At 41.8% G+C, this 26,439-nt stretch overlaps 1 protein-coding gene across 5 annotated transcripts in view; it reads right to left on the reverse strand.

Moving 5' to 3' along the window:
• Nucleotides 1–26,439, reverse strand: part of LOC111952117 (liprin-beta-2) — a 131,665-nt gene that overhangs the window by 15,293 nt on the left and 89,933 nt on the right. For 4 of the 5 annotated variants that reach the window (XM_023970615.3, XM_070435289.1, XM_070435290.1 and 1 more), the window contains 10 exons: nt 20,877–21,074; nt 19,882–19,974; nt 12,092–12,203; nt 11,732–11,767; nt 10,502–10,563; nt 10,345–10,420; nt 10,040–10,146; nt 9,724–9,791; nt 9,253–9,336; nt 8,856–8,916 (listed from right to left, as the gene is read on the reverse strand). In XM_023970615.3, the coding sequence (XP_023826383.1) occupies nt 8,856–8,916; nt 9,253–9,336; nt 9,724–9,791; nt 10,040–10,146; nt 10,345–10,420; nt 10,502–10,563; nt 11,732–11,767; nt 12,092–12,203; nt 19,882–19,974; nt 20,877–21,074 (897 nt within the window). The remainder of the gene's footprint in view (nt 1–8,855; nt 8,917–9,252; nt 9,337–9,723; nt 9,792–10,039; nt 10,147–10,344; nt 10,421–10,501; nt 10,564–11,731; nt 11,768–12,091; nt 12,204–19,881; nt 19,975–20,876; nt 21,075–26,439) is intronic. The other variant, XM_070435291.1, reaches the window with a different exon arrangement.

A 26,439-nucleotide genomic window follows, 5' to 3' on the forward strand; every position in this document is an offset into this window, starting at 1 on the left:
CATGTGGTAGCTAATCGCACAGATTGATCATTTTAAAGGCTTAATTGATCATTAGAAAACTTTTTGCAATTATGTTAGCACAGCTGAAACTGTTGTCCTGACTAAAGAAGCATAAACTGGCTTCTTTTGACTAGCTTGAGTATCTGAGCATCAGAATTGTGGTTCGGACAGGCTCAAAATGGCCAGAAAACAAAGTACTTTCTCTGAAACTCGTCAGTTTATTCTTGTTCTGAGAAATGAAGGGTATTTCACTGCGAGACAATGCCAAGAAATCGAGAATCTGTACAATGCTGTCTTACTACTCCCTTCACAGAGTTGTACAGATTTCCAGTCTTGCAGCCAATTTCTCGCATGGAATATGTCTGTCTTTGATTTATTTTAACAGTACAAAAATTCGATTTTCTTTAAAAAACAAAGACATTCTCATAAGTGCACCCCAAACATTGTTGAACGGTAGTGTACGTGTTTAGCTGCTTTTGTCTCAGCAACTAACCAGTCATCAGAAGCTAAAATGGCTTCTGTCCATTTTCTGTTAGAGCACGCATAACGTTGCTCAATGTGTTTGGTTCAGTTACAAATGTAAGCACATGCTGCAAGTCTAAATGGATATCATTGTATCGTAAAGTTAAAATCCAAAACAAACAACTCTACTTTTGGAAAGCTCATTATTCCGAGCTGAGCCATTTAAACAAGGATGGTCCCACTGACTAATTCGAATCATGAACAACCCTTTAACTGGAACACACAGCACACATACTAGACACACTGTTTCATTCTGCTTCCCAACAGACAGCTTGCACATCGAGACGCATCCTACTGTTGCATCCACCTGCCTGGTACAGCAATGCGTCCGGCCTCGACCGCAAGGCACTACAGGGGTAGTGCGTACGCCCAGTACATCACTGGGCATAGCTGACCTGCATCCAGGACCTCTCAACCAAGTAGTGTCAGGAAGGACGCTAAATAATTGTCACAAGACCCCAGCCCACCCATCATAAGATGTTCTCCTCACTACCGTATGGCAAGCGGGTACCGGAAGTGAGCCAAGTCTAGACAAAAGGCTTCTCAACAGTTTTCCACCCCAGCCATAGGTGTCCTGACACAGGGTGAACAACAGACTAACCCGGACTTTAGCATTGGTGCCCCTCCCCAACCCCTTTTTTTACGCTGCTGCTCTACATCTCGTTTATCATTATGCATAGTGCACTTTAACTCATACATTCATGTACATCTACCTCATGTGGGCCGAACAACCATGCTCCCGCCACATGCTTCAACCAGGCTATCTGCTTTTGTCCCACCACACCCGCCACACCCTCTTTTACACTACTGGCATACGCTCTGTTCATATATGCATAGTCCACTTTTAACCCATATCTACATGTACTACTACCTCCAAACAGCGACTAACCCAGTTCTGTACTTAGCCTCGCCATACTTTTATAAGCCTCGTACTGTACATAGTCTTCTTTTTACTGTTGTTTCATTTCTTATCTACCTATTGTTCACCTAGTAGTAACCTTTCCACAGAGGTGTCTTACATAGAACCAAAAGGGTTCTATCTGGAATGAAAAAAGGTTAGCTCTATGGTGACAGCTGTTAACTATGAATGAAACGAACTAAAGCTGATAAGATGAGAAAATGCGCGCGAAAAATGGCGCAGTTCTACGGCTCCCAACAATTTGTGCTATGTTATTGCTTCACTGTCTTTTACTGGTTGTTTTTTTCTTTACTCTATCCTTATTGTTCACCTATACCTTTTTGCACTATGTTAGAGCCAGTAAGTAAGATTTCACTGTAAGGTCGTACACCTGCGGTACTCGGCGCACGTGACAAATCAGAACACTTTGACTTCGATATTCGACCACTAACAAGATTCAACCTTTCAGCTTTCAGCAGGACAACTACCTAAACACAAGCGCCCCAATTATACATCTGAGCTTCTTACCAAGACACATTGAATGTTCCTAAGAGCCTTAGTTGAAGATTTAAAAAGCGAATGATGGTGCACAATATAACAATCCAGTGTAAAGCTCTTAAAGAACTTACCCAGATAACACTGTAATCGCTGCAGAGTGTATTCTAAACATGTATGACTTAGGGGTTGAACTCTCTATGCTAAATGAGATATTTATGTATTTCATTTTCAAAACATTGCCGAAAACTTCTAAACACATGTTTTACTCTTCATTATGGGATTGTGTGTAATGCTGTTAACAAAACAAATCTATTTCATGCATTTTGATTAGCTGTAACACATCAAATGTGGATCAGTCAAGGTGTGCATTACTTCTGAACACTGTCATCAAGGCAAGCGGTGGCTTCTCTTGAAAATCTAAATATTAAATAATATTTTGATTGTTTAACTCTCTTAGGGTAGGGCAGCATTCTGAATTTTCGGATGAAAGCTGCCCGAATTACAACTGCCTGCTTTCTCGGCCCAGAAATATGATATCAATATAACTAGTAGATTTGATAGCAAACCACCTCTACAAGTTCCCAAACCCGTTAAAATAGTGTATGTGAGTAAACAGAATGATTTGGCAGCGAAAACCTGACGAACCCATTCGGGAAGTAGTTTTTTTTGTTGTTTGTAGTTTCTCTATTCATGCCTTCAGTACTCCATTGACTTAGGACTCAAACTGCAATTTCTTATGCCTTCTAATGTCACACGCTTTAGAAATTGTTTCCATGCTTGTATTCTGAAAAGAGGAAGTAGAGCAGTCTGAATGAGTGGACCCTCAAAGTGTTACAGCTTTCTTCAGCGCGCGACCGAGAGAGTGCCTTTCTTGTTTGACCTCTTTTATTGACGGACGTTATTGTCCGCTGCTATTGATCGATCACTAGGACTAAAAACAACCTGAGATACATATAAACATCGTTGACATGTTTCTATGAACTTTACGCGATAAATTTGATTTTTTGCTCTTTTTATATAATTTAATTTACCCCCTTTTTCCACAATTTGGTATCCAATTTAGTAATTACTATCTTGTCTCATCGCTCACACTCCCGTCGGCCGGAGAGAGAATAATCGAATGTATGCTTTCGCCGTAACAGCATTTTTAAAATCTGACACCGGGTATGATTCACAAAGTTAATCTTTAAACCTATGTAAATCATGCTTTTTGTTTCTTCTGAATTTTATAATATATTTCTGATTTTGAATTTTTTGGCGCCAGCAGTTTCACGGTCTTGAAGAGGTGCGACCTAACGTCTCACTACCTAGAAGTTAACACTTTTTTAGGTTACCATGGATTCCATATGTGTATTTACATAGGTTTGATCTCACTATTGTTCTACAATCTAGCAAAATAGTAAAAATGAGAAAGACCCATGAATTAGCTAGTACTGTAAAATTCTTGACTGCGTACTGTATATAAAAGTAGTATAATAATTCATACTAACCGTGGATCCACTTCTGTCTTTAGCTATTTTTTTCTCACTGTTATATATGTTATCTAATGTATTATTACTTAAACTGTTATCGTTTCTTACTGTGTTTTCTTTTGGCAGTGCAGCACTACGGCTTCATGTTTTATAAAGCTAATACATTTCAAATGACCTTACCATTAGAATAATGTACCCCTGAACACAAAAAGACAAACAAATAAAACTTGTGTCAAAAAAATTACAAATAAACACAGCAAATCATGAAACCTTTTACGAATCACCTTTGTACACTCCTCCAGGCTATGAAAGCATCCGTGGGACTATTGAGAAAAACAACATTGAAACTAGCACTAGCAATACAACACTATAGAATTTCAATTGGGTTAAGGGCTGCCTCTCCACAGTAATTTCTGAGTTGCAGTGGTTGAAGCGGCCTGTGCGTCTTTCGGATGCCCTTCTCTCGGATGAGTTTGTGGGTAATGTGATGTGACAGGCTGGCTCTACAGGAGAGGGGGCTGTGGGCTGTTTGTCGCCAGGCGGGACATCACGTGGACAGGGTCACTCACAGCCACTTTAGATGGCCCCTAATTAAAGACAACCAAAACAACGAGCGGCCTGGCTGTCACACCCACACAGCCCAGCTCTACTTACCATTCTCGTTGTAGTAGCAGCCAGCTCACTCTGGAGACCATCACCATCACGTCTTCAGGGAGTCTGGATACTGTCGGCAGCTGGGACACAGGACAGGTCCAATATAACAACGGTCAACCTGAGGAGCACGCTGCGGCACAAAGGTGCGTGTCGTGGTGTGTCGGTGTGTGCTTGTGTGTGTGTGTGTGTGGTGTGTGTGTGTGTGTGTGTGTGGTGTGGTGTTGTGGTGTGTGTGTGTGTGTGTGTGTGTGTGTGTGTGTGTGTGTTGTGTGTGTGTGTGTGTGTGTGAGAGAGAGAGAGCGAGTGGGCTTGCACGTGTGTGGGTGTACAGGCGCAAGTGCCTTTTCATTCACGTTCGGTCAACCTCTCCCAGGACGTCTCCTTTCAACACAACAATACCAGCCGTTGAGGACCTCTTCCTCCATGTGTGGCAATCCGTGGTGTCAGCTGCTTGTTTATTACCTGGAGTCCAGCTCTTCTGGAAGGACGAGGGAGACACTAACAGGGAGAGAGCCCTAGAAACATCTGGTAGGCGTATCACACAGACACACTTTGACAAAGAGTTTAATACATTTGAGTATGCCACTAAATAGTCTGCTAATACACGGCATGGTATATGAGAGCAGAGGCATGGAGTGTATTACTAGTCAGAGTGTTTGTACTATTCAATGAAAATATATGAGTGGTGATACTTGAGACATGCAAGTTGTAGTTGTACTGTGTTTGTGTTCCACAAGGAGGAGCAGACAAGCTCTCTTACCGCGCGAATTGATGTGAATGAGCTTTTGGGTGATAGCCCTCTATCGTCAGACTCCCACTCAGTTCCTCTCACTGCTCCCACCAGGAGCTTCTCACTGGAACTAAATACACCCACACACATTCAGAATTTATCAATGCCTCTTCAACAATTCTTGGAATTTTATTTGAAAAATTCAAGCTCTCAGCTTGAGTATATGAAAGCAGTGAGTGTGTATCACCTTGGAGTAGTGTGTATAAAAGCAGTGAATGGTCTTACTCTCGGGAGAGTGTTTATAAGCAGTGAGTATATACCTTGAGGAGGCCATCACCTCCTTCATCTTCCTGTACTGGCCACGGAGAACAGTCAGCTCCTCTATGACGTCCTGACACAAATAGAAAGGACTTTAATAACATACCTTCACTTGTACAACTTCAAGAAACTAGAATTGACACATTTACTTACTTTCTCATAGTTAGTTCTCCAAAGACTCCATCCCCATTTTCAACCTTGCATTCTTGTTCTAAACAGAAAATGTATTTTTGTGACTCATGAGAGTAATTATGTTTAAATATCACTGTTATAACTCCGGGGTTAAAGCAAAACAATCCATGACTGAAACTGAAGTCGATCTCAGATCGATTGTCTCGGGCCAAGTTAACCTTTTATGTAAGCAGTAATGACCATCACTGCTTTTAGGGAAAAAGATCATTTGTACATGTATTACACTGCGAGTTTGACCAATTCCAGCTCATTTGTAGGCGGGTCCGGGGTACTCCACGGAAAGGGCATTTACCTATATACATTCAAATTTAAAAAAATGAGGATGCTGACACCATCTACAAATATTTTCCACCTCCAGACATGAACCCAATAACATATTGTCAAAATCTACAGTTAAAAAATTATTTTACATATTTGACCATGATATAGCATTTTTTAATTATATGCCGCAATTTTAGGAGTAGAGAAATAACGTGGTAGCAATGAAAGCTGGTATCCCCTCTTTTTTTATAACAAAGGCCAAAACTTCTTTCAAAAGTATTTTCCCCCGCAATTGCATTAAGAATGTTCTGCATTGACTGCTTGCAGAGTATGTTTCTTCTCCCTATGGCTCTCAACCTGAATGTGCCTCAGAGGAACATTTATCTTGACATAGCAACACCAGTACACAAAGCCAATAGGTAAATAGGTCAACTATTCTACTATGGGGCGTCTGAATTTGTTTTAATAATAACATTACATGGCAAAAATAGTAGCACTGGAAGTACATCCTGAGTGATAAAGTAGAGCTTTGGTTACTTTGCCAGCAGCTACAGTAGCTTTTTGAGTGTCAGCAACAATCATGTATGTTAGCTCAGTGCACACAGGTAACAAGAGAAAATAAATATTTGGGAATATATTTCGTTAAACACAGACATCTTCTCTATTAGGCCATTTCATCTCCAATGTCTCATGGGCTGGGTGTGAGGATGTTTCAAGCTCCCCCCCCCCCCTATTCTCCCTTCTGCAGCTGCCGGGGCTGATGGAATGGTGTGACAGACATGACAGCTGCCAGCGTGGTTATACAGCACAATAGAGAGGCTAGTGACGGCGAGCAGCATTGTACCAGGCCACAACTGCAGGAGCTTAGAGACTAGAGACTTACATTTGTCTGTCAGCTGTCTCCTATACACCTCTCTAACTGCACGGGGCAGCATAGAGTAAAGAGACAACAGTGGAGGGGGTAGAGAGAGGGCATTTGATAGGTATTGTATTATCTGAATGAGCGCACCACATGCAGATGACTAGCTGGATTCAATTTAGGCTTGTATAATTCAACAAACTCCCTACAATATGTATCATTAGTTCGTATTATCAAATTCAATGTTCAAAGATTCCCCCTGCCCCTGACAGTAGAAAAGCATTAGTGATGGTATTTAGTTTGAGTGGACCACCTTGAATAATGAACAGTAATGCGTTAAAAATAGGCCAGTCCCTGGTATTACTGACGATGTATGTTTGACAGGTAAATTACCCTCTCTCTGGGTTCTCATTGGTCATTGGGCCTCTGGACCAGCTGCTCTGTAGGCCCTCAATCGCAGAGTTCTTTGGAGGCCAGCAGTCCTGCTAGGTCTGCTATCTCTGCCTGAGAGGGTCACGGTCAATGGAGTGATACAAGTTAATACTGCATGTTTACAGTCACATTATGACATTAGGTCTCATACAGATATATGTACAAGTGGCAGACAATTATGTCTTCCTCAAGGAGAAAAGCATGAAGGGGTGGTGGTTAGGCTGTGGCAGTCACGAACTTCGTCAGCAGGTGATCTGTTTATCATATATGCATAGTCACTTTAACTATACATTCATGTACATACTACCTCAATTGGGCCGACCAACCAGTGCTCCCGCACATTGGCTATCTGCATTGTGTCCCACCCACCACCCGCCAACCCCTCTTTTACACTACTGCTACTCTACTGTTGTTTTTTACTGTTGTTTTTATTTCTTTCTTTACTTACTTATTGTTCACCTAATACCTTTTTTGCACTATTGGTTAGAGCCTGTAAGTAAGCATTTCACTGTAAGGTCTACACCTGTTGTACTCGGCGCACGTGACAAATAAACTTTGATTTGATTTGACACTGGGAGACAAATTCAACTTTCAGCAGGACAATAACCTAAAACACAAGGCCAATTATACACTGGAGTTGCTTACCAAGACGACATTGAATGTTCCTGAGAGGCCTAGTTGAAGAATTTAAAAAAGAATGATGTGCAAATATTGTACAATCCAGGTGTATAAAGCTCTTAGAGACTTACCCAGAAAGACTCACAGCTGTAATCACTGCCAAAGGTGATTCTAACATGTATTGACTCAGGGGTGTGAATTCTTATGTAAATTAGATATTTATGTATTTCATTTTCAATAGATTTGCCAAAACTTCTAAAAACATGTTTTCACTCTGTCATTATGAGGTATTGTGTGTAGATGGTTAAGAAAACAAATCTATTTCATGCATTTTGAATTCAGGCTGTAACACATCAAAATGTGGAATAAGTCAAGGGGTATGAATACTTGCTGAAGGCAGTGTTCAAAGCTGTCATCAAGGCAAAGGGTGGATACTTTGAAGAATCTAAAATATTAAATATATTTTGATTTGTTTAACTTCTCTAGGGTAGGGGGCAGCATTCGGAATTTTGGATGAAAAGCATGCCCAAATTAAACTGCCTGCTTCTCGGGCCCAGAAGATATGATATGCATATAACTGATAGATTTGGATAGAAAACACTCTAAAGCTTCCAAAACTGTGAAAATAGTGTCTGTGAGTATAACATAACTGATTTGGCAGGCGAAAAACTGAGAAAAATCAATTCGGGAAGTAGTTTTTTTTGTTGGTTTTGTAGTTTTCTATTCAATGCCATTACAGTATCCATTGACTTAGGACTCAAACTGCAGTTCTTATGCCTTCCACTAGATGTCAACAGTCTTTAGAAATTGTTTCAGGCTTGTATTCTGAAAAATGAGGGAGTAAGAGCAGTCAATGAGTGGACCCTAAAGTGTCACAGAGCTTTTTCATGCGCGCGACCGAGAGAGTGCCTTTCTTGTTTACCTTTTATATTGACGACGTTATTGTCCGGTTTGAAATATTATCGATTACTTAGGCGAAAAACAACCTGAGGATTGAATATAAACATCGTTTGACATGTTTCTATGACTTTACAGATACAATTTGGATTTTTTGTCTGCCTGTTTTTTATTTAATTTAAATTTTACCCCCTTTTTCTCCCCAATTTCGTGGTATCCAATGTTAGTAATTACTATCTTGTCTCATCGCTACAACTCCCGTACGGGCTCGGAGAGAGCGAAGGTCGAAAGCCATGCGTCCTCCGAAACACAACCCAACCAAGCCACACTGTCTTCTTAACACAGCGCGATCCAACCCGGAAGCCAGCCGCACAGTGTGTCGGAGAAAACATTTAAATGAATGTACCTGTAATTTAAATAATGTACCCCCTGAACAAAAAAGACAAAACAAATAAAAACTTGGTCAAAAAAATATATCAAATAAACACAGCAAAATCATGAAACCTTTGGTAACGATCCACTTTGTAACTCCTCAAGGCTACTTGAAAGCATCCGTGGTTGGGACCTATTGAAAAACAACATTGAAACCAAACTAGCAATACAACACTATAGTATTTCAAGTTGGGTTAAGGGCTGGCCCTCCACAGTAGATTTCTGAGTTGGCAGTGGTTGGAAGCGGCCTGTGGTCTTTGGGATGCCCTCCTCTCGGAGGAGTTTGTGGGTAATGTGATGTGACAGGCTGGGCTCTACAGGAGAGGGGGGCTGTGGGGGCTGTTTGTGCCAGGCGGGGACATCACAGTGACAGGGTCACTCACAGCCACTTTAGTGGGCCCCTAATTAAAGACAACCAAAACAACGAGCGGGCCTGGCTGTCACACCCACACAGCCCAGCTTTACTTACCATTCTCCGTTGTAGTAGCAGCCAGCATCACTCTGGGAGACCATCACCATCGACGTCTTCAGGGAGGTCTGGATACTGCGGCAGCTGGGACACAGGGACAGGTCCAATATAACACGGTCAACCTGAGGGAGCACGGCTGGGGCACAAGGTGTGGTGTGTGTGTGTGTGTTGTGTGTGTGTGTGTGTGTGTGTGTGTGTGTGTGTGTGTGTGTGTGTGTGTGTGTGTTGTGTGTTGTGTGTGTGTGTGGTGTGTGTGTGTGTGTGTGTGTGTGTGGTGTGTGTGTGGTGTGTGAGAGAGAGAGCGAGTGGGCTTGCACGTGTGTGGGTGTACAGGGGAACAGTGCCTTTTATTCACGTTCGGTCAACCTCTCCCAAGGACGTCTCATTTCAACAACAACAATACAAGCCCGTTGGGGACCTCTTCCTCCATGTGTGTGCAATCAGTGGTTGTCAGCTGGCTTGTTTATTTACCTGGAGTCCAGCTCTTTCTGGAAGGACGAGGGAGACACTAACAGGGGAGAGGAGCCTCTAGAAGACATCTGGGTAGGGCGATATCACACAGACACACTTTAGAGCAAGAGTTTAAACACTTTGAGTATGCACACTAAATAGTCTGCTAATACACCGGCATGGTATATGAGAGCAGAGGCATGGAGTGTATTACTAGTCAGAGTGTTTGTACTATTCAATGAAAATATGATGAGTGGGTGAGTACTTGAGAAATGCAAGGTTGTAGTTGTACTGTGTTGTGTGTTCCACAGAGGAGGAGCAGACAGAGCTCTCTTACCGCTGACCGGATGATATGTGAATGAGCTTTATGGGTGATAGCCCTCATCTTCAGACTCCCACTCAGTTCCTCCTCACTGCTCCCAACCAGGAGCTTCTCACTGGACACTAAATACACCCACACACATTCAGAATTTATTCAATGCCTCTTCAACATTCTTGGAATTATTTATTTGAAAAATTTCAAGCTCTCAGCTTGAGTATATGAAAGCAGTGAGTGTGTATCACCTTTGAGTAAGTGTGTATAAAAGCAGTGAATGTGTCTCATCTCTGGGAGGGAGTGTTTATAAGCAGTGAGTATATTACCTTGAGTGAGGGCCATCACCTCCTTCATCTTCCTGTACTGGCCCAGGAGAACAGTCAGCTCCTCTATGTGACGGTCCTGACACAAATAGAAAGGACTTTAATAACATACCTTCACTTGTACAACTTCAAGAAACTAGAATATGACACATTTACTTACTTTCTCATAGTTAGTTGCTACCAAAGACTCCATCCCCATTTTCAACCTTTGCAATTCTTGGTCTAAAAACAGAAAAGAAAATGTATTTTTGTGACTCATGAGAGTAATTATGTTTAAATATCAACTGTTCATAACTCCCGGGGTTAAAGCAAAAACAAATCCCATGACTGAAACTGAAGTCGATCTCAGATCGATTGTCTGCGGGGCCAAGTTAACCTTTTATGTAAAGCAGTAATGACCATCATGSTTTTAGGGAAAAGAAGATCATTTTGTACATGTATTACACTGCGAGTTTGACCAATTCCAGTCCCATTTGTTAGGGGGTCCGGGGTACTCCCAGGGAAAGGACATTCTACTCCAAAATACATTTAAAAAAATGAGGATGCTGACACCATCTACAATATATTTTCCACCTCCAGGAATGAGCCCAATAACATATTGGTCAAAATTACGTAAAAATTATTTTTACATATTGGACCATGTATATAGCATTTTTTTAAATTTATGATGCACGCAATTTTAGGAGTAGAGAAATGAACGTGGTAGCAATGGAAAGCTGGTATCCCCCTCTTTTTTTTATAACAAAGGCCAAAACTTCTTTCAAAAGTATTTTRCCCCCGCAATTGCATTAAGAATTGTTCTGCATTGACTGCTTGTCAGAGTATGTTTCTCTCCCTATGGCTCTCGCAACTTGAATGTGCCMTCAGAGGAACATTTATCTTGCATAGAACACAGTACAACAAGCCGACTAGGTAAATAGGTCAACTATTCTACTATGGGGCGGTCTGATTTTGTTTTAATAATAACATTACATGGCAAAAATAGTAGCACTGGAAAGTTACATCCTGAGTGATAAAGTAGAGGCTTTGGATTACTTTGCCAGCAGCTACAGTAGGCTTTTTTAGTGTCAGCAACAATCATGTATGTTAGCTCAGTGCACACAGCGTAACAGAGAAAATCAAATATTTGGGAATATATTTCGTAAAACAGACATGCTTCTCTATTAGGCCATTTCATCTCCAATGTTCTCATGGGCGTGGGTGTGAGGATGTGTCAGAGCTCCCCCCTCCCCCCTATTCTCCCCTCTGCAGCTGCCGGGGCTGATGGAATGGGTGTGACAGACATGACAGCATGCCAGCGTGGGTTATACAGCACAATAGAGAGGCAGTGACGGCGGAGCAGCATTGTACCAGGGCCACAACTGCAGGAGCTTAGAGACTAGAGACTTACATTTGTCTGTCAGCTGTCTCCTATACACCTCCTCTACTGCAGGGGGCAGCATAGAGTAAAGAGACAACAGTGGAGGGGGTAGAGAGAGGGCATTTGATAGGTATTGTATTATCTGAATGAGGCACCACATGCAGATGACTAGCTGGATCAAATTAGCTTGGTATAATTCAACCTCTAAATATGTATCATTAGTTCGTATTATCAAATGTCAATGTTCAAAGATTCCCCCTGCCCTGACAGTAGAATAAGCATTAGTGGATGGTATTTAGTTTGAGGTGGACACCTGAAATAATGACAGTATGCGTTAAAATAGCCAGTCCCTGGTATTACTGACGATGTATGTTTGACAGGTAAAGTTACCTCTCTCTGGGTTCTCATTGGTCATTGGGCCTCTGGAGACCAGCTGGCTCTGTAGGCCCTCAATCGCAGAGTCTTTGGAGGCCAGCATCTSCTGTAGGTCTGCTATCTCTGCCTGAGAGGGTCACGGTCAATGGAGTGATACAAGTTAATACTGCATGTTTACAGTCACATTATGACATTAGGTCTCATACAGATATATGTACAAGGTGGCAAGACAATTATGCCTTCCTCAAGGAGAAAAGCATGAGAGGGGTGTGGTTAGGGCTGTGGCAGTCACGAAACTTCGTCAGCAGGTGAATGTCAAGAAAATAACTGTCAGTGTCATGGTAATTGACCGTTAATTAACATAAACACATTTAGCATCTCCTGGCTTCCACACACAGCCTACAAGCCACTGATGCAGACCTTTGGAACATCTACATTTGAAAAAGTCTAATAAATCCATGTAATATAGCCTACACATTCACAATAAATCCATTGTTTATTTTAGACAGGTCTAAGAAGCATGATATGAAGAAAATGTAGTCTATTTCAGAAGGACAGAACAACATACTCTGAGTTGTCCTCATGTTAGGCCCTGATCTGCCTATGCCAAATGGCTGTGGGCTACTCTACTGTAGTTAATTTAGCAGGCAAGATTTGCTTAGAATTCCGCTGCATTATTTTATAGTATGAAGAATACAATTGAACAAAGCTGAATAAAATACAAAGGATATTTTCTGCAAACAATTTTAGGGAGTGCGCACATGCGGCTATTCTGTGTTGAGCGGTTAACAAAGAAATCGGTATTCCTATATGCTTCATTTATAGTTATTAATGTAACTTTAGTTGTTCTACAAATGTTGGGCTATATGTTTTCATTTTATAAATCTTGTAAGGCTGCATGATGAGACTCTAATGATGATTTATTTTTAAAGTTGCTTGAAAGTCATGAGCTCTGCTTTGTTCTGTACAGACTACATCAGTCACTCATTCACAATTTGACAAGCACTTGATAATGCCTAGAATTTCACGCCGGCATTCCCTTTGTGTGGCCGTAATGCACCCTAAAAAAATCCATGCCTTTTGCGGCCGGCCAGTGGCCATTGTGCCCTTCGTCCTGAGCATTCCAAATCACCTCTCACTCACATGGCTCTCCATCACGTGATCGGGTCTTTCTCATATGCTACAAGTGAAGACAGACACATCGGGGATGCAACTGAACTGTCCYCATTTACTTTTCGTCAGCCAACAAGATGAGTAGGCCTAACGAACAACAAAAGCACTAGCCTATGTCAATCTAATATCCCCCATAGTGTAAAAGTCGACCTATTCTATTCTGTGCAAGAATTAAATATTCCAAACACAGTCTGGGACAGTTGTGGGATGCAATAGATCCCATWTTAATGTGCTTAATTTTAAGAAGTTATTTGGCCAATTTAGTTAATGCCAGCCAGGTAGGCTATACTCCTGTTGTAAATATAAGCAATGTGCTTAATATTAGGAAAGTTTAGAAATAAATATAGCAGGCCTAGCCTATAGAAATAAGATGGGAAACTCCTCTTTTTAGTAGAGGCCCTCACTCTGTTTTCTCGCGCAATTGCATAGCCTATAGAAATGTTGCGCAACATGAGCTCATGGGCTCTCATGAAGCATTAGATTCGATTTTCGATTACATTTGCATTGATGCCAGATTGCATAAAGGGACAATAGAGTGCTGAGTACCAGGCAGTTAGCAAGTTTGGAAGGGTAAATGATCAGCAGTAGCATCAGAGCTTGGAGAAGCCTAATTACGTGACTAAACGGTCATGTGGAATTTGACTGCCTTCATGACTCYTGACCGACGGTGTGGTGGTAATACGGTCACCGCAACAGCCCTAGGTGTGGTGCATAATTCCTGATAAAAGACACAGTCCACAATCTTAAACACATTCAAATTCGATTCGTAACATACTGTATCATACAAATTGGATGACGTAGAACAACAAAAACGGGGACCCGTTTTGGCTCGTGAGCACCACTTTCAAAACTACTGGCTGAAATTATACAAAAGTTTTGGAGCATCTCTTTAAGTGGGGTAGGGAGAACAAACAAATACTGATCAATTCAAGTCAATAAAAAGCTCTGTGTTTCAAAGACATCTATTCTAGTCGAACAAAGCACTTTAAACACAAGGGGGCCATATTTGCGATCAACCATTTTAATGTAAACAGTTTCAAAATGGGTATTAGCCAATTAAAATCATGGATTTATTTGCACGTGACAGAACACAAAATTGTAGCTGGTCCCATCAGATAACATGGCACACATTAGCCCTATGCTAACTTCACCAGGTGGCAGTGATTATATCCTGCAACAAATTCTTCATCATCTAAGATCTTAGACTTTATATCCACCAACCAATGGCATTTCTTAAAATAGGTCAGCGCTGGCCACTAGAGAGATATTTAAAACCACTGGTCTGTAACAAAATGTCCTAACGTGAGACAAACTGTTACCGTTTTCSCATATATGACAAAATCCCATGTTTCTTCCTATCGTTTCACACCCATTTGTGTGCTTTCACAGCAATAAAGATGTAGGTGGATTATAGAACAAGTACGTTTATATTCGTACATCATTAAAAAAAGTTGAAGACGCTTGTGGTCTTGTCAAATAGCTGTAATTGACCCTTACTGCTATCACTAATTGGTGGTGTGTTCCACTAAGGCGGTAAGCCCAGAGACTTATCTCCCAATGTCTCGTGGAAAGCAGACTGGACCAGCTTTTCCTCTAGGATTTTTGCTTGTGCTGAGCTCCATTCCGTTTCTTTTTTATCCTGAAAAACTCCACAGTTCTTAACAATGACAAGCATACCCATAAGATGATGCAGCCCCCACTATGCTTGAAAATATGGAGAGTGTTACTCAGTAATGTGTTGTATTGAACACTTCAGGACAAAAAGTTAATTGCTTTGCAACATTTTTTGCAGTATTACTTTAGTGCCTTGTTGCAAACAGGATGAATGTTTTGAAATATTTGTATTCCGTACAGGCTTCCTTCTTTTCACTCTGTCAATTGGGTTAGTATTGTGGAYTAACTACAATGTTTGTTGATCCATCCTCAGTGTTCTCCTATCACACTCACTCCCTGAGCGGTTGCCTTCATCTCCGGCAACTGAGTTAGAAAGGACACCTGTATCTTTGTAGTGACTGGGTGTATTGATACACRATCCAAAATGTAGTGAATTATTTCATCATGCTTAAAGGGATATTCATTGTCCGCTTTTTTTTTACCCATCTACCAATAGGTGCCATTTTTTGCGAGGCATTGGTCTTTGTGGTTGAATCTGTATTTGAAAATCACTGCTTGACTGAGGGACCTTACAGATAATTGTATGTGTGGGGTACAGAGCCGTGGTAGTCATTCAAAAATCATGTTAAACACTATCATTGCACACAGAGTGAGTCCATGCAACTTATTATGGGACTTGTAAAGCAAATGTTTACTCTTGAACCCATTTCCGCTTGCCATAACAAAGAGGTTGAAGGATTATTGACTCAAGACATTTCAGCTTTTCGTTTTTTATTAATTTGTAAAAAGTTCTTAAAACATCATTCCACTTTGACATTATTGGGTACTGGGTGTAGGCCAGTGGGGAAAAAAATCTCAATTTAATCCATTAATAATTCAGGCTGGAACAGAACAAAAGTGGAAAAAGTCAAGGTGTGTAAATACTTTCTGAAGACACTATAAGTGTAGCCTACACGTCTAGTGTCTTCAGAAAGAACTAATGAAGCTAAGAGCTAATGAAAGAGTTAATGAGCTAACTGAGCTAATGAAAGAGTTAATGAGCTAACTGAGCTAATGAATTATGGACTAATGCGCATACGCTTCTAACTTAGGTTACACATCTCGAACTAGTCTGACTTCATTGTTTTGTTGTGAATTTATGCACCTGGCATCCCTGCTGCCTCGGCTATMCCTCTTAAATCTTATGGCGTCCCAGAAAAAGACAATCAATAGGCCTGATCAATACCTTTGCGTGCCCGGGGATCGCAGAGGAACGCACAGATCTGCCATTTCATAATCTGTKAACTTTTTTTCCTTGCACTTTGACAGGTAAATATTTATAGCTCTAATATTTAGCTAATGAATGGCCTAATATCAAGCTAATATTTAACTTCTTACTTCGGCTACACATTGCTTGCCTCTCTTTTCCAGCTGTTACCACTTTATTAATAGGCCTACAGCTTGCACTAGGATGCGTTGATCAGTTGATTGACAGGTGTACTGTAAAATGTTAAACTTTCCTCTAGTGTGGATGSTCACCAACATGGGTTCGAGTCCAGACTCGCGATAAACTTCTTAAAATAACAGTTACTGCAAACTGCAATCTGTTGGTGTTTGTTCACGTCCATCTACCTCAACATTTGTAATTGGCTGACGAAGAATTTGTTCCAGGATGTAATCACTGGCACCTGGGGAAGTTAGCATCGGGCTAACTTCATGTTATCTGATGGGACCAGCTGCAATTTAGCATTCTGTCACGTGTAAGTAAATCGACAATTTTTGTTGGTTGATAAYCATTTTGAGCCGGATAAARTGTTTAAGTTTAAATCTGTGCTTAAGTTCGCAAGTATGACCCCAAGGTAACTATCCACACATAGACATGGGCAGGAAACCTTCTCCGGTAACACAGGTTGGAGCAATGGGGGCTGGAACTAGGTACAGCAGAAGACATAGAACTGGAGAATGAGGCCGGATGAAAGCAGAACAGTACACTTCACCACTGCAGTACAAACCCAACAGACCACATGCACATTAAACAGGGAATCTCACTAAGCCAATATAGCCTATAGGGCAGCCTGAGTGGCAGCCTGGAGGTGAGCATGATGATTATCTGCCAGTCCGAACTGACTGGAGCCTGTGTGGAAGTAGTCACTAGTCAATAACTACAGAGACACCTTTAGGAGGTCATGAACTTGGTCAGTGAACTAAACAGGAGACCTAGCGTGAACTTCTGTCTACCGTTCATGACCACACACACAAACTTGACTCGTCTCTGCTGGATGAGCACAGTGTAGATATATCCTGTCTGCAGCCTGAGACGTACATATCGCCCCCTCTACCCCCTTTCCGCTCGCTCTTGCAAAACACGGCATTCTGTTATTCCAATGTACATTGGAGTATGCCGAGTTTTCTGTATTATTAGTCATTGGTAAGGGAGGACGGGGGAGTGAGCTGTCGGACCGAGTCAATATCAAAAGCATCGCTCGCTCAGTATCTCTCCTCCCTTTTCTCTATTTGTATTTATTTGTTTGTTTTTCTCTTTCTCTTTCATATATTTATCTTAATTTGTTATTTTTTGAATTTCTCTCATTCTCCCAAAATATATATAACACAAAGTACATGTCCTTATTTTGGAGGAATCTTTTAWATCATTCCACATTCTTTAACTAAATGTATAAGAAAATAACATCTGAGCTCTAATCTAAAGTGACTTAAAAAGGGTACGTCAGAGGTGTTCCTCATATGGATTCCGTACATTTAATAGTCATACAGGTGACAATACTCCTAGTAAACTCTACCCAYAGGATCTCAGTAGAACCACCTGAACCTGTATGGGATTGGGTGAATGAGATTCCACAACCATGGGGATTAACAAGAGGAGGAGAGGAAGAGGAGGAGGAGGAGGAAGAGGGACAGGTGCAGACGAAGGAGGAGGTGGAGCACAACTAGAGCAGAAGGGGAGGAGAAGGKGGAGTCAGCACGAGAGGCGGTTTAGGGGTGAGGAAGAAGAGGCACCTGAGCGGTCCGCCATCGCTCCTCCCAGTGCTGCTTCTCCACCTGAGTGTGCTCTACAGTGAGCTTCAGGCTAGAGAGCTTGGACAAGAGCGACTGGTAACACACATGGAGAGAGTAAGAGATAGACAGCTAGAGGGAGAGAAAGCCAGAAGGAGTGGATAGTAAGCTTGAAGATAGGAACAAAGTTTATCTCCAAAATTGGGGCTGCCAAGAGCAACAAAGTACATAATGAGGCAATAACATTGCATTCGGAAAGTATTCAGACSCCTTGACTTTTCCCACATTTTGTTAGGTTACAGCCTTATTCTAAAATTGATTAAATKGTTTTTTCCCCCTCAATCAATCTACACACAATACCCCATAATGACAAAGGAAAAAACTATTTTTACACATGTATTCAGACCCTTTACTTAGTACTTTGTTGAAGCACCTTTGGCAGTGATTACAGCCTCGATTCTTCTTGGGTATGACGCTACAAGCTTGGCACACCTGTATTTGGAAGATAGCCTAGTGGTTAGAGCGTTGGACTAGTAACCGAAAGGTTGCAAGATTGAATCCCTGAGCTGACAAGGTTAAAATCTGTCGTTCTGCCCCTGAACAAGGCCATTAACACACTGTTCCTAGGCCGTCATTGAAAATAAGAATTTGTTCTTAACTGACTTGCCTAGATCTTCTCTGCAGATCCTCTCAAGCTCTGTCAGGTTGGATGGGGAGCGTTGCTGCACAGCTCTTTTCAGGTCTCTCCAGAGATGTTAGATTTGGTTCAAGTCTGGGCTCTGGCTGGGCAACTCAAGAACATTCAGAGACTTGTCCCGAAGCCACTTCTGCATTATCTTGGCTGTGTGCTTAGGGTCATTGTCCTYGGGAAGGTGAACCTTCYCCCAAGTCTGAGGTCCTGAGCGTTCTGGAGCAGGTTTTCATCAAGGATCTCTCTGTACTTTTCTCCATTCATCTTTGCCTCAARCCTGACTAGTCTCCCAGTCCCAGCCACTGAAAAACATCCCAACAGCATGATGCTGCCACCACAATGCTTCACCGTAGGGATGGTGCCAGATTTCCRCCAGACGTGACACTTGGCATTCAGGCAAAAGAGTTCAATCTTGMTTTCATCAAACCAGAGAATCTTGTTTCTCATGGTCTGAGAGTCTTTAGGTTCCTATTGGCAAACTCCAAGCAGGCTGTCATGTGCCTTTTACTGAGGAGTGGCTTCCAWATGGCCACTCTACCATAAAGGCCTGATTGGTGGAGTGCTGCAGAGATAGTTGGCCTTCTGGAAGGTTCTCCCATCTCCACAGAGGAACTCTCGATTTTTGTCAAAGTGAACATCAGGTTCTTGGTCACCTCCCACTTCTGCCATTTAAAAATGATCGAGGTCACTGTGTTCTTGGGGACCTTCAATGCTGCAGACATTTTTCAGTACCGTTCCCCAGATCTGTGCCTCGACACAATCCTGTCTCGGAGCTCTACGGACATTTCTTTCGACCTCATGGCTTGGTTTTTTCTCTGACATGCACTGTCAACTGTGGGATGTTATGTAGACAAGTGTGTGCAATTCCAAATCATGTCKAATCAATTGAATTTACAACAGGTGGACTCCAATCAAGTTGTAGAAACATCTCAAGGATGCAATGGAAACAGGATGCACCTGAGCTCAATTTCGAGTGTCAAAGCAAAGGGTCTGAATACTTATGTAGATAAGGTATTTCTGTTTATAGATTTTTTATAAATTAGCAACAATTTATAAAAAAAACTCTTTTCACTTTGTCATTATGGGGTATTGTGTGTAGATTGATGAGGAAAATCATAAATTTTAGAATATGGCTGTAACGTAACAAAGTGTGGGAAAAGTCAAGGGGTCTGAATACTTTCCGACTGTACCGTATGTGTTCAAAGGAAATTGGAATATTAATAAGCAAAAGTAACTAAATAACTAAAGTGGGTGTCACAAAGTGCCATGTGAATAAACTAAACTGACAGATAATTAGTGAACTATAAAGAAAAAAGGTGACAGAAGTGATTTTTACCTTTGTGGCCTTTAGTTTTTTCTCATACTGKGATTTCTCCCCCTCCAGCTCATCCACTTTACTCTTGAGAAACCGGAGTTCTTGCAGGAAGCCCTGGGAATAACACAGAACATATTGTAATGTTTTAGTTGAAAATAACTGTCCCTTTGATGTAAAATCTCCAAACTAAAAACACCATGCTCTTCACTGTGCCTTCCACACACAAAAAATGTCTCCACAGTCAAAAACCAGTGTTAGGATATAGACATTGTTCTCTCAGTTTATAAATGAACATGTTACACCAAAAAGTAGAAGGGAAGGTTTTCAAAATCCCAAGTAGTTTGTTCCCTTAACAGCCGAAAACACAGTGCAGTTAAAAAGCGAAACCTCCACTTCCCAGGAAACACAGCAGGTTTTAATATGTGACCAGTCAGTCAGTCCCTAATACTGTACTCAGTATGGATGGCTCAGACTATTTAAAAGGACCAATGTTTATGGCCATTACCTGTCAGTTAACTAGTCTGGTTGCCAGTTTGTTATAGCATCAATTAGGCACATTATAAAAAGTTGTGTCTAGACTGAATATTGTAACAAACTGGCAACAAGAATATAAAGTTTCTTTAAAAATGTCATAAAGTCATAAAAAACATGTTAACAATGAATCTCATGTTTAGAGACAGGGTAGTTAGTAACGTAAGCCATTAACCAAGCCTAGTACTTGGAGACAGTGACCAGCAAACCTTGGCTGCATTAATAAGACGACCCATGGATATGCAAACACACCACACCACTTACAATGAGTAACGCAGATTGAGAWAACACCTGGACATGGAAGCAAACAGCACACGTGAAAACCACAGGATTCCCACACACTGGAGTAGTAGAGGTAGAGACGTCAGACACTGTAGGAGAAGCGGTTAGTGTTAAAGCCTGTAGAGGATTCCAGAGGGGTAAGGAGGACAGGGGGTTAAGAGAGACGGGGGAGTGCGTCCATTTGGTTCAGAGAGTCTGCCTACATTCTGTCCTCCACAGCGACAGCAAAACTCCTCCACGTCAGAGCCAACCAAGCCCACGTCGGGGCACTGGTCATAGGCCTTGCGGGCACCACTCTCCCCCTGGGCCTCCATGGCCCGTTTCTCCATGATCCGGGTGTGGATCTCCTCCTGAAACCTACACATCTGCTCCTGGAGCTCGCTAATCAGATTTACCACACACTGTGAGAGGGAAAAGAAAATACAAAACAGAAAACGGAGAAATAATAATAAAAATGTTTCAAAATAATATGCACTGTTGTGAGTTAAATGTTTTTATGTTTTTTTAATTTTTAATATGTGACACGTAACAGAAGTGGTTATTACTAGGATGAGGGTAAAGGGACKTCTGAGCTTCAATGCAGATCATATTTGACACGGTTAAACTGTCACACGCTGCCAGACAGCATWAGAAAAGTTCCTGACCTACTTTGCAAGTTCTCAAAGTGCAAAAGGGAGGAACGGCTTGTCTGACTCAAGGGCAAAAGTTTGCTTTACTTCCCATGGGAATTGGAAAGCACCAAAGATTTAGGACAGAATGTTGATTCCTAACTAAATTCTTAGCAGTTTGGCCAACTATGATTAAACCGAAGGGCATGTGAAACGGGATGTCTCACTAACACAGTGGTATTCAAAGTGGGGGTCACGACTCCTAGTGGGGTCACGGGGGAACTGCAGTGGGGCCGCCAACATTTTAAAATATGACACATTTCTATCCGGCCCGCGCAATGATTTMGTTTGTCAATTCGTTTTGGCCCGCTTCCATACCGCCCGCCATGCACTGCACTAAAAGTCACAGCAAGCACTGCCAACGTGCTGCACGCCAAACGACAGTGCATTGCCACACACACACCGCTCCTTCCAGAGCAGTGGSGACTCATCATTCAGGGCTGTTATGAGCCCCACCTGTTTTGCATGTTATTTTGACATTAATACGTGTCACATATCAGTTTGCAAGCAATGTCTCCTGCTGTACCTAATTCCAGCCCCCATTGCTCAAACCTGTGTTACCGGAGAAGGATTGCTGCCCATGTCTATGTGTGGATAGTTACCTTGGGGGCATACTTGCGAACTTAAGCACAGATTTAAACTTAAACAGTTTATCCGGCTCAAAATGCTTAGCAACCAACAAAAATTGTCGATTTACTTACACGTGACAGAATGCTAAATTGCAGCTGGTCTCATCAGATAACATGAAGTTAGCCCGATGCTAACTTCCCCAGGTGCCAGTGATTATATCCTGGAACAAATTCTTCATCAGCCAATTACAAATGTTGAGGTAGATGGACGTGAACAAACACCTACAGATTAAAGTTTTGCAGTAACTGTTATTTTAAGAAGTTTATCGCGAATCTGGACACGAACCCATGTTGGTGAGCATCCACACTAGAGGAAAGTTTAACATTTTACAGTACACCTGTCAATCAACTGATCAACACATCCTAGTGCAAGCTGTAGGCCTATTAATAAAGTGGTAACACATTCAGCTCTTTCAGGGTGCGTTCATTGTCAGAGTGACACTGAAGATAATACTTCAATGTAGGCTACATACGATGATACATCATTTATTTAAATGTAGCATGTCATTGTTTGCCTCCTTGTTTAAGTGTTTTTTTGGGGGTGAGTTGCCTGTTTTTCATGTTATTTTGACATTAATACGTGTCACATATCAGTTTGCAAACAATGTAAATAATTATCTACAAATCATTGAGTTAATAAAGCTTCATACAAACGTTGTCTTTTTGCTTTCTTGAGTTAGGCAGCTCCAAAATGCAGGTGTTTCAGCCTAGCTCAGTGCTTTCTGTGGTGAAAAAATACGGAGCGTAGGTGTTGGTAATGTTCTCTAGTTGCGCCATGATTGGGTAATGTTCACTTGTTGCGCCGTGATTGTCTCAGTGTTCTGTCACTCATGGGGACACTATGTCACTGCCAAATCTAAGGGTAGAGCTAAAAAATTCAAGCCCCTTTGGTGCTGCCATAGAGTTACATTAGAAGTTCCCATCCAAAAAGGCTCAAGGTCATTGGCGACAGATAAAATGATGTCAAATCATGTTATATCTACAGTAGCTTTGATTGGACTGATCATGTCAACATCATACATTAAAATTATTATCTAGCAAGCTAGRAGTCATCATCATGAATCAAGTCGACAATCTACTAGCAAATGMTTTTTGGTTTTTGATCCTTGTCATTTGAAGAAAAATWATGATGAGAAATTATAGATAAAACGTATCGGTGCTCATCTGCCATTGGACATAAARGTTACACAACAAGTTGGAAATCCCAAATTCAACAATGAGTGGTTTGGAAGGAATTAGTYGCTAKCTGCAAGCATTGCAAAGCAATCACTAGCCTGCTATTCAGTGGYGTGGGTTTGTGTTTCCAAGTCTGGGTTTAAGGGTCTCTTTTCCAAGCTTAAAATGATAAACATTCAACATTGGCCATGCTGTCAATCCAGCATGACTTCTTCCAAGCTCAAAACAACTGGAAACTCAGACCTGAGAAATCGGACTTCTGTGAGTTCAAGACAACTGGGAACTCTGAAAAAAGAGCTCTGACTGGGAAAATAAGTTTTGAACGGTCATCCAACTCGGAATTTCAAGTCGGGAACTCTTTCTAGAGCTCAGACCTGAAGATCACTGACGTCATCATGATTCAATGTTTTTTTCAGAGTTCCCACTTGTCTTGAAAGCACCATAAATCCAGAGAATGCCAGACTTTGATGACAAAGGACCGCCYCGCCACCTTCCTGTTCAAGTGAGCACAGCACAACAAGTTGAGTCCAAAAATGTCTTGTATGCTGCTGCATAAATGATGTAATATGCCAGGGAGATATGTATACTGTAGCTAAGAAATTACAATGGTTATGTTGTGTAGTGAGCTGTTAGTAGCCCATGTGCCTCACCCTAATAATTTGGTCCCTTTTCTCCCTCTTAATTTCGCCTACTGTTCTGACTTGGTGGTGCACATGTAGCCTATAGCCTATTTTAGAGAAATGTAGTCATTGAATATTGTAAGAGAATTAATATGTCTGCTTATATGGCCTCTTATTTATCCTACGGTTCTGACTTGGTGTACAGGGAGAATATTGAAGCCAATGTTCTGAATTCTGTCGTTGTACATTTCAAAAGTGCTGAACAAATAGTTATATTGACTATGTCCATCCTAGCTCGCTCATTAACGTCTTAATTGAAGTTACAGATTACCTCTTCTCGTCAACCCCTTATGCCATAGTTTGTACATCTCAATGTCAGTAGAAACCACTTCACATTTTTTACATTTAATAAACTAGGCAAATCAGTTAATTAAGAACAAATTCTTATTTTCAATGACGGCCTAGGAACAGGGCCTTGTTCAGGGGCAGAATGACAGATTTGTACCTTAGTCAGCTTGGGGATTTGAACTTGCAACCTTTCGGTACTAGCCCAACGCTCTAACCACTAGGCAACCCTGCCGCCCCATTGGTAAGCAAGTCCACCATAACAGCTATGTTTTACTAAAAAAGGCAGTAAATGAGGCTGAATGAACTGTTTCGCTGACAGCTGAGCCAGGTAGCAGTGGTAAGATGTTGGGACAGCTTTAGGTATGCCCCCTAACAGTTTGTGGCACCATTTGTCCCTGTTATAGTGCGATTCATGTATTGTTTAGTGTAGTGTTCTGTTTTCTTTTGTTTGCCCCACCAAGATTTACATGCTAAAATCGCCAGTGTCCCTGACCCACACACACACCTACCTACACACGAGCTAGCCAGTGCACTGTATCATATCATCACTAACGGCACTGATGGAATATTCTACCAGACCGAAAGTTTAAATGTGTTGTAGGCTAAATGTCCATGCCATGTTTCTGTTCCAAAGGGTCCTTGCTGTAGCCTACAGAAAATGCCATCTTGGTTATCAAAAAGTTATAAGATAAAGGATTTACACATGGGTTTAAATTACTACTAAAGGACAATAGGACATACAAGCGAGTATAAATGAGACAACAGCTTTTGTGTGTCCCGTTTACAGCTCACAGGGGAGGGAAAGTAGCTCGGGYTTGCAGTCTGGCTTCAGTTTTTAAAGCTTGACAATCAATAACCAAKAAGCAAAACCTGCAACAAAACACCATGCAAAGGAGAAACATGTAGGCCTATTACAGCAACATTTGAGCAGTAGCCTGGCTACTCAACTACAAGACATTCTGAGTGCACCATACAGCAATGCTGCATTCAATTGCACRGGTGATCCATGCAGTGCAAAACAAATGAACAAAATGTTTTAAGTTAAAATGTTACAATAACCTACAGCTAAGTTTTTGTTATTTGGAGTTATTAAATACTTTTTGATCACAGGGTCACAGCATATTATGCACCTGCTTTATGCCTCTCTCTAATGTCAATATGCCTTGTCTACTGCTGTCTTGGCTAGTTTTTACTGTTTTATTTAACTGTAGAGCCTCCAGTCCCGCTCAACATGCATTAGATAGTTATTTCGTCCCACCCTACACACATGCGGAGACCTCACCTGGCTTAACTTGTGCCGCCAGAGACGAAACGCCTAGGTTTACCTCCACTGTACTCACATCCTGCCATATCCTTGTCCGTACATTACGCCTTGAATCTATTCTACCAGGGCCAGAAATCTGCTCCTTTTATTCTCTGTCTCCAACGCACTAGACAACCAGTTCTTCTAGGCATTAGCCATACCCTTATCCTACTCCTCCTCTGTTCCTTTGGTGATGTAGAGGTTAACCCAGGCCCTGTAGCCCCCAGTTCCACTCCTATTCCCCAGGCGCTATCATTTGTTGACTTCCCTACCCGTAAAGCCTTGGTTTCATGCATATTAACATCAGAAGCCTCCTCCCTAAGTTTGTTTTATTCACTGCTTTAGCACACTCCGCCAGCCCTGATGTCCTAGCCGTGTCTGAATCCTGGCTCAGGAAGGCCAAAAATTCAGAAATTTCCATCCCCAACTACAACATTTTCCGCCAAGATAGAACTGCCAAATGGGGTGGAGTTGCAATCTACTGCAGAGTTCTGTCATGCTGTCCAGGTCTGTGCCCAAACAGTTCGGGCTTCTACTTTTAAAAATCCACCTTTCCAGAAATAAGTCTCTCACTGTTGCCGCTTGTTAGACCCCCCCAGTCCCCAGCTGTGCCCTGGACACCATATGTGAATTAATTGTCCCCCATTTATCTTCAGAGTTCGTACTGTTAGGTGACCTAAACTGGGATATGCTTAACACCCCGGCCGTCCTATAATCTAAACTAGATGCCCTCAATCTCACACAAATTATTATGGAACCTACCAGGTACAACCCTAAATCCATAAACACGGGCACCCTCATAGATATCATCCTGACCAACCTGCCCTCTAAATACACCTCTGCTGTCTTCAACCAGGATCTCAGCGATCACTGCCTCATTGCCTGCGTCCGTAATGGGTCCGCGGTCAAACGACGACCCCTCATCACTGTCAAACGCTCCCTAAAACACTTCAGCGAGCATGCCTTTCTAATCGACCTGGCCCGGGTATCCTGGAAGGATAGTGACCTCTTTCCGTCAGTAG

This window comes from Salvelinus sp. IW2-2015, linkage group LG26 (assembly GCF_002910315.2).
Source record: "Salvelinus sp. IW2-2015 linkage group LG26, ASM291031v2, whole genome shotgun sequence".
Lineage (NCBI taxonomy): Eukaryota > Metazoa > Chordata > Actinopteri > Salmoniformes > Salmonidae > Salvelinus > Salvelinus sp. IW2-2015.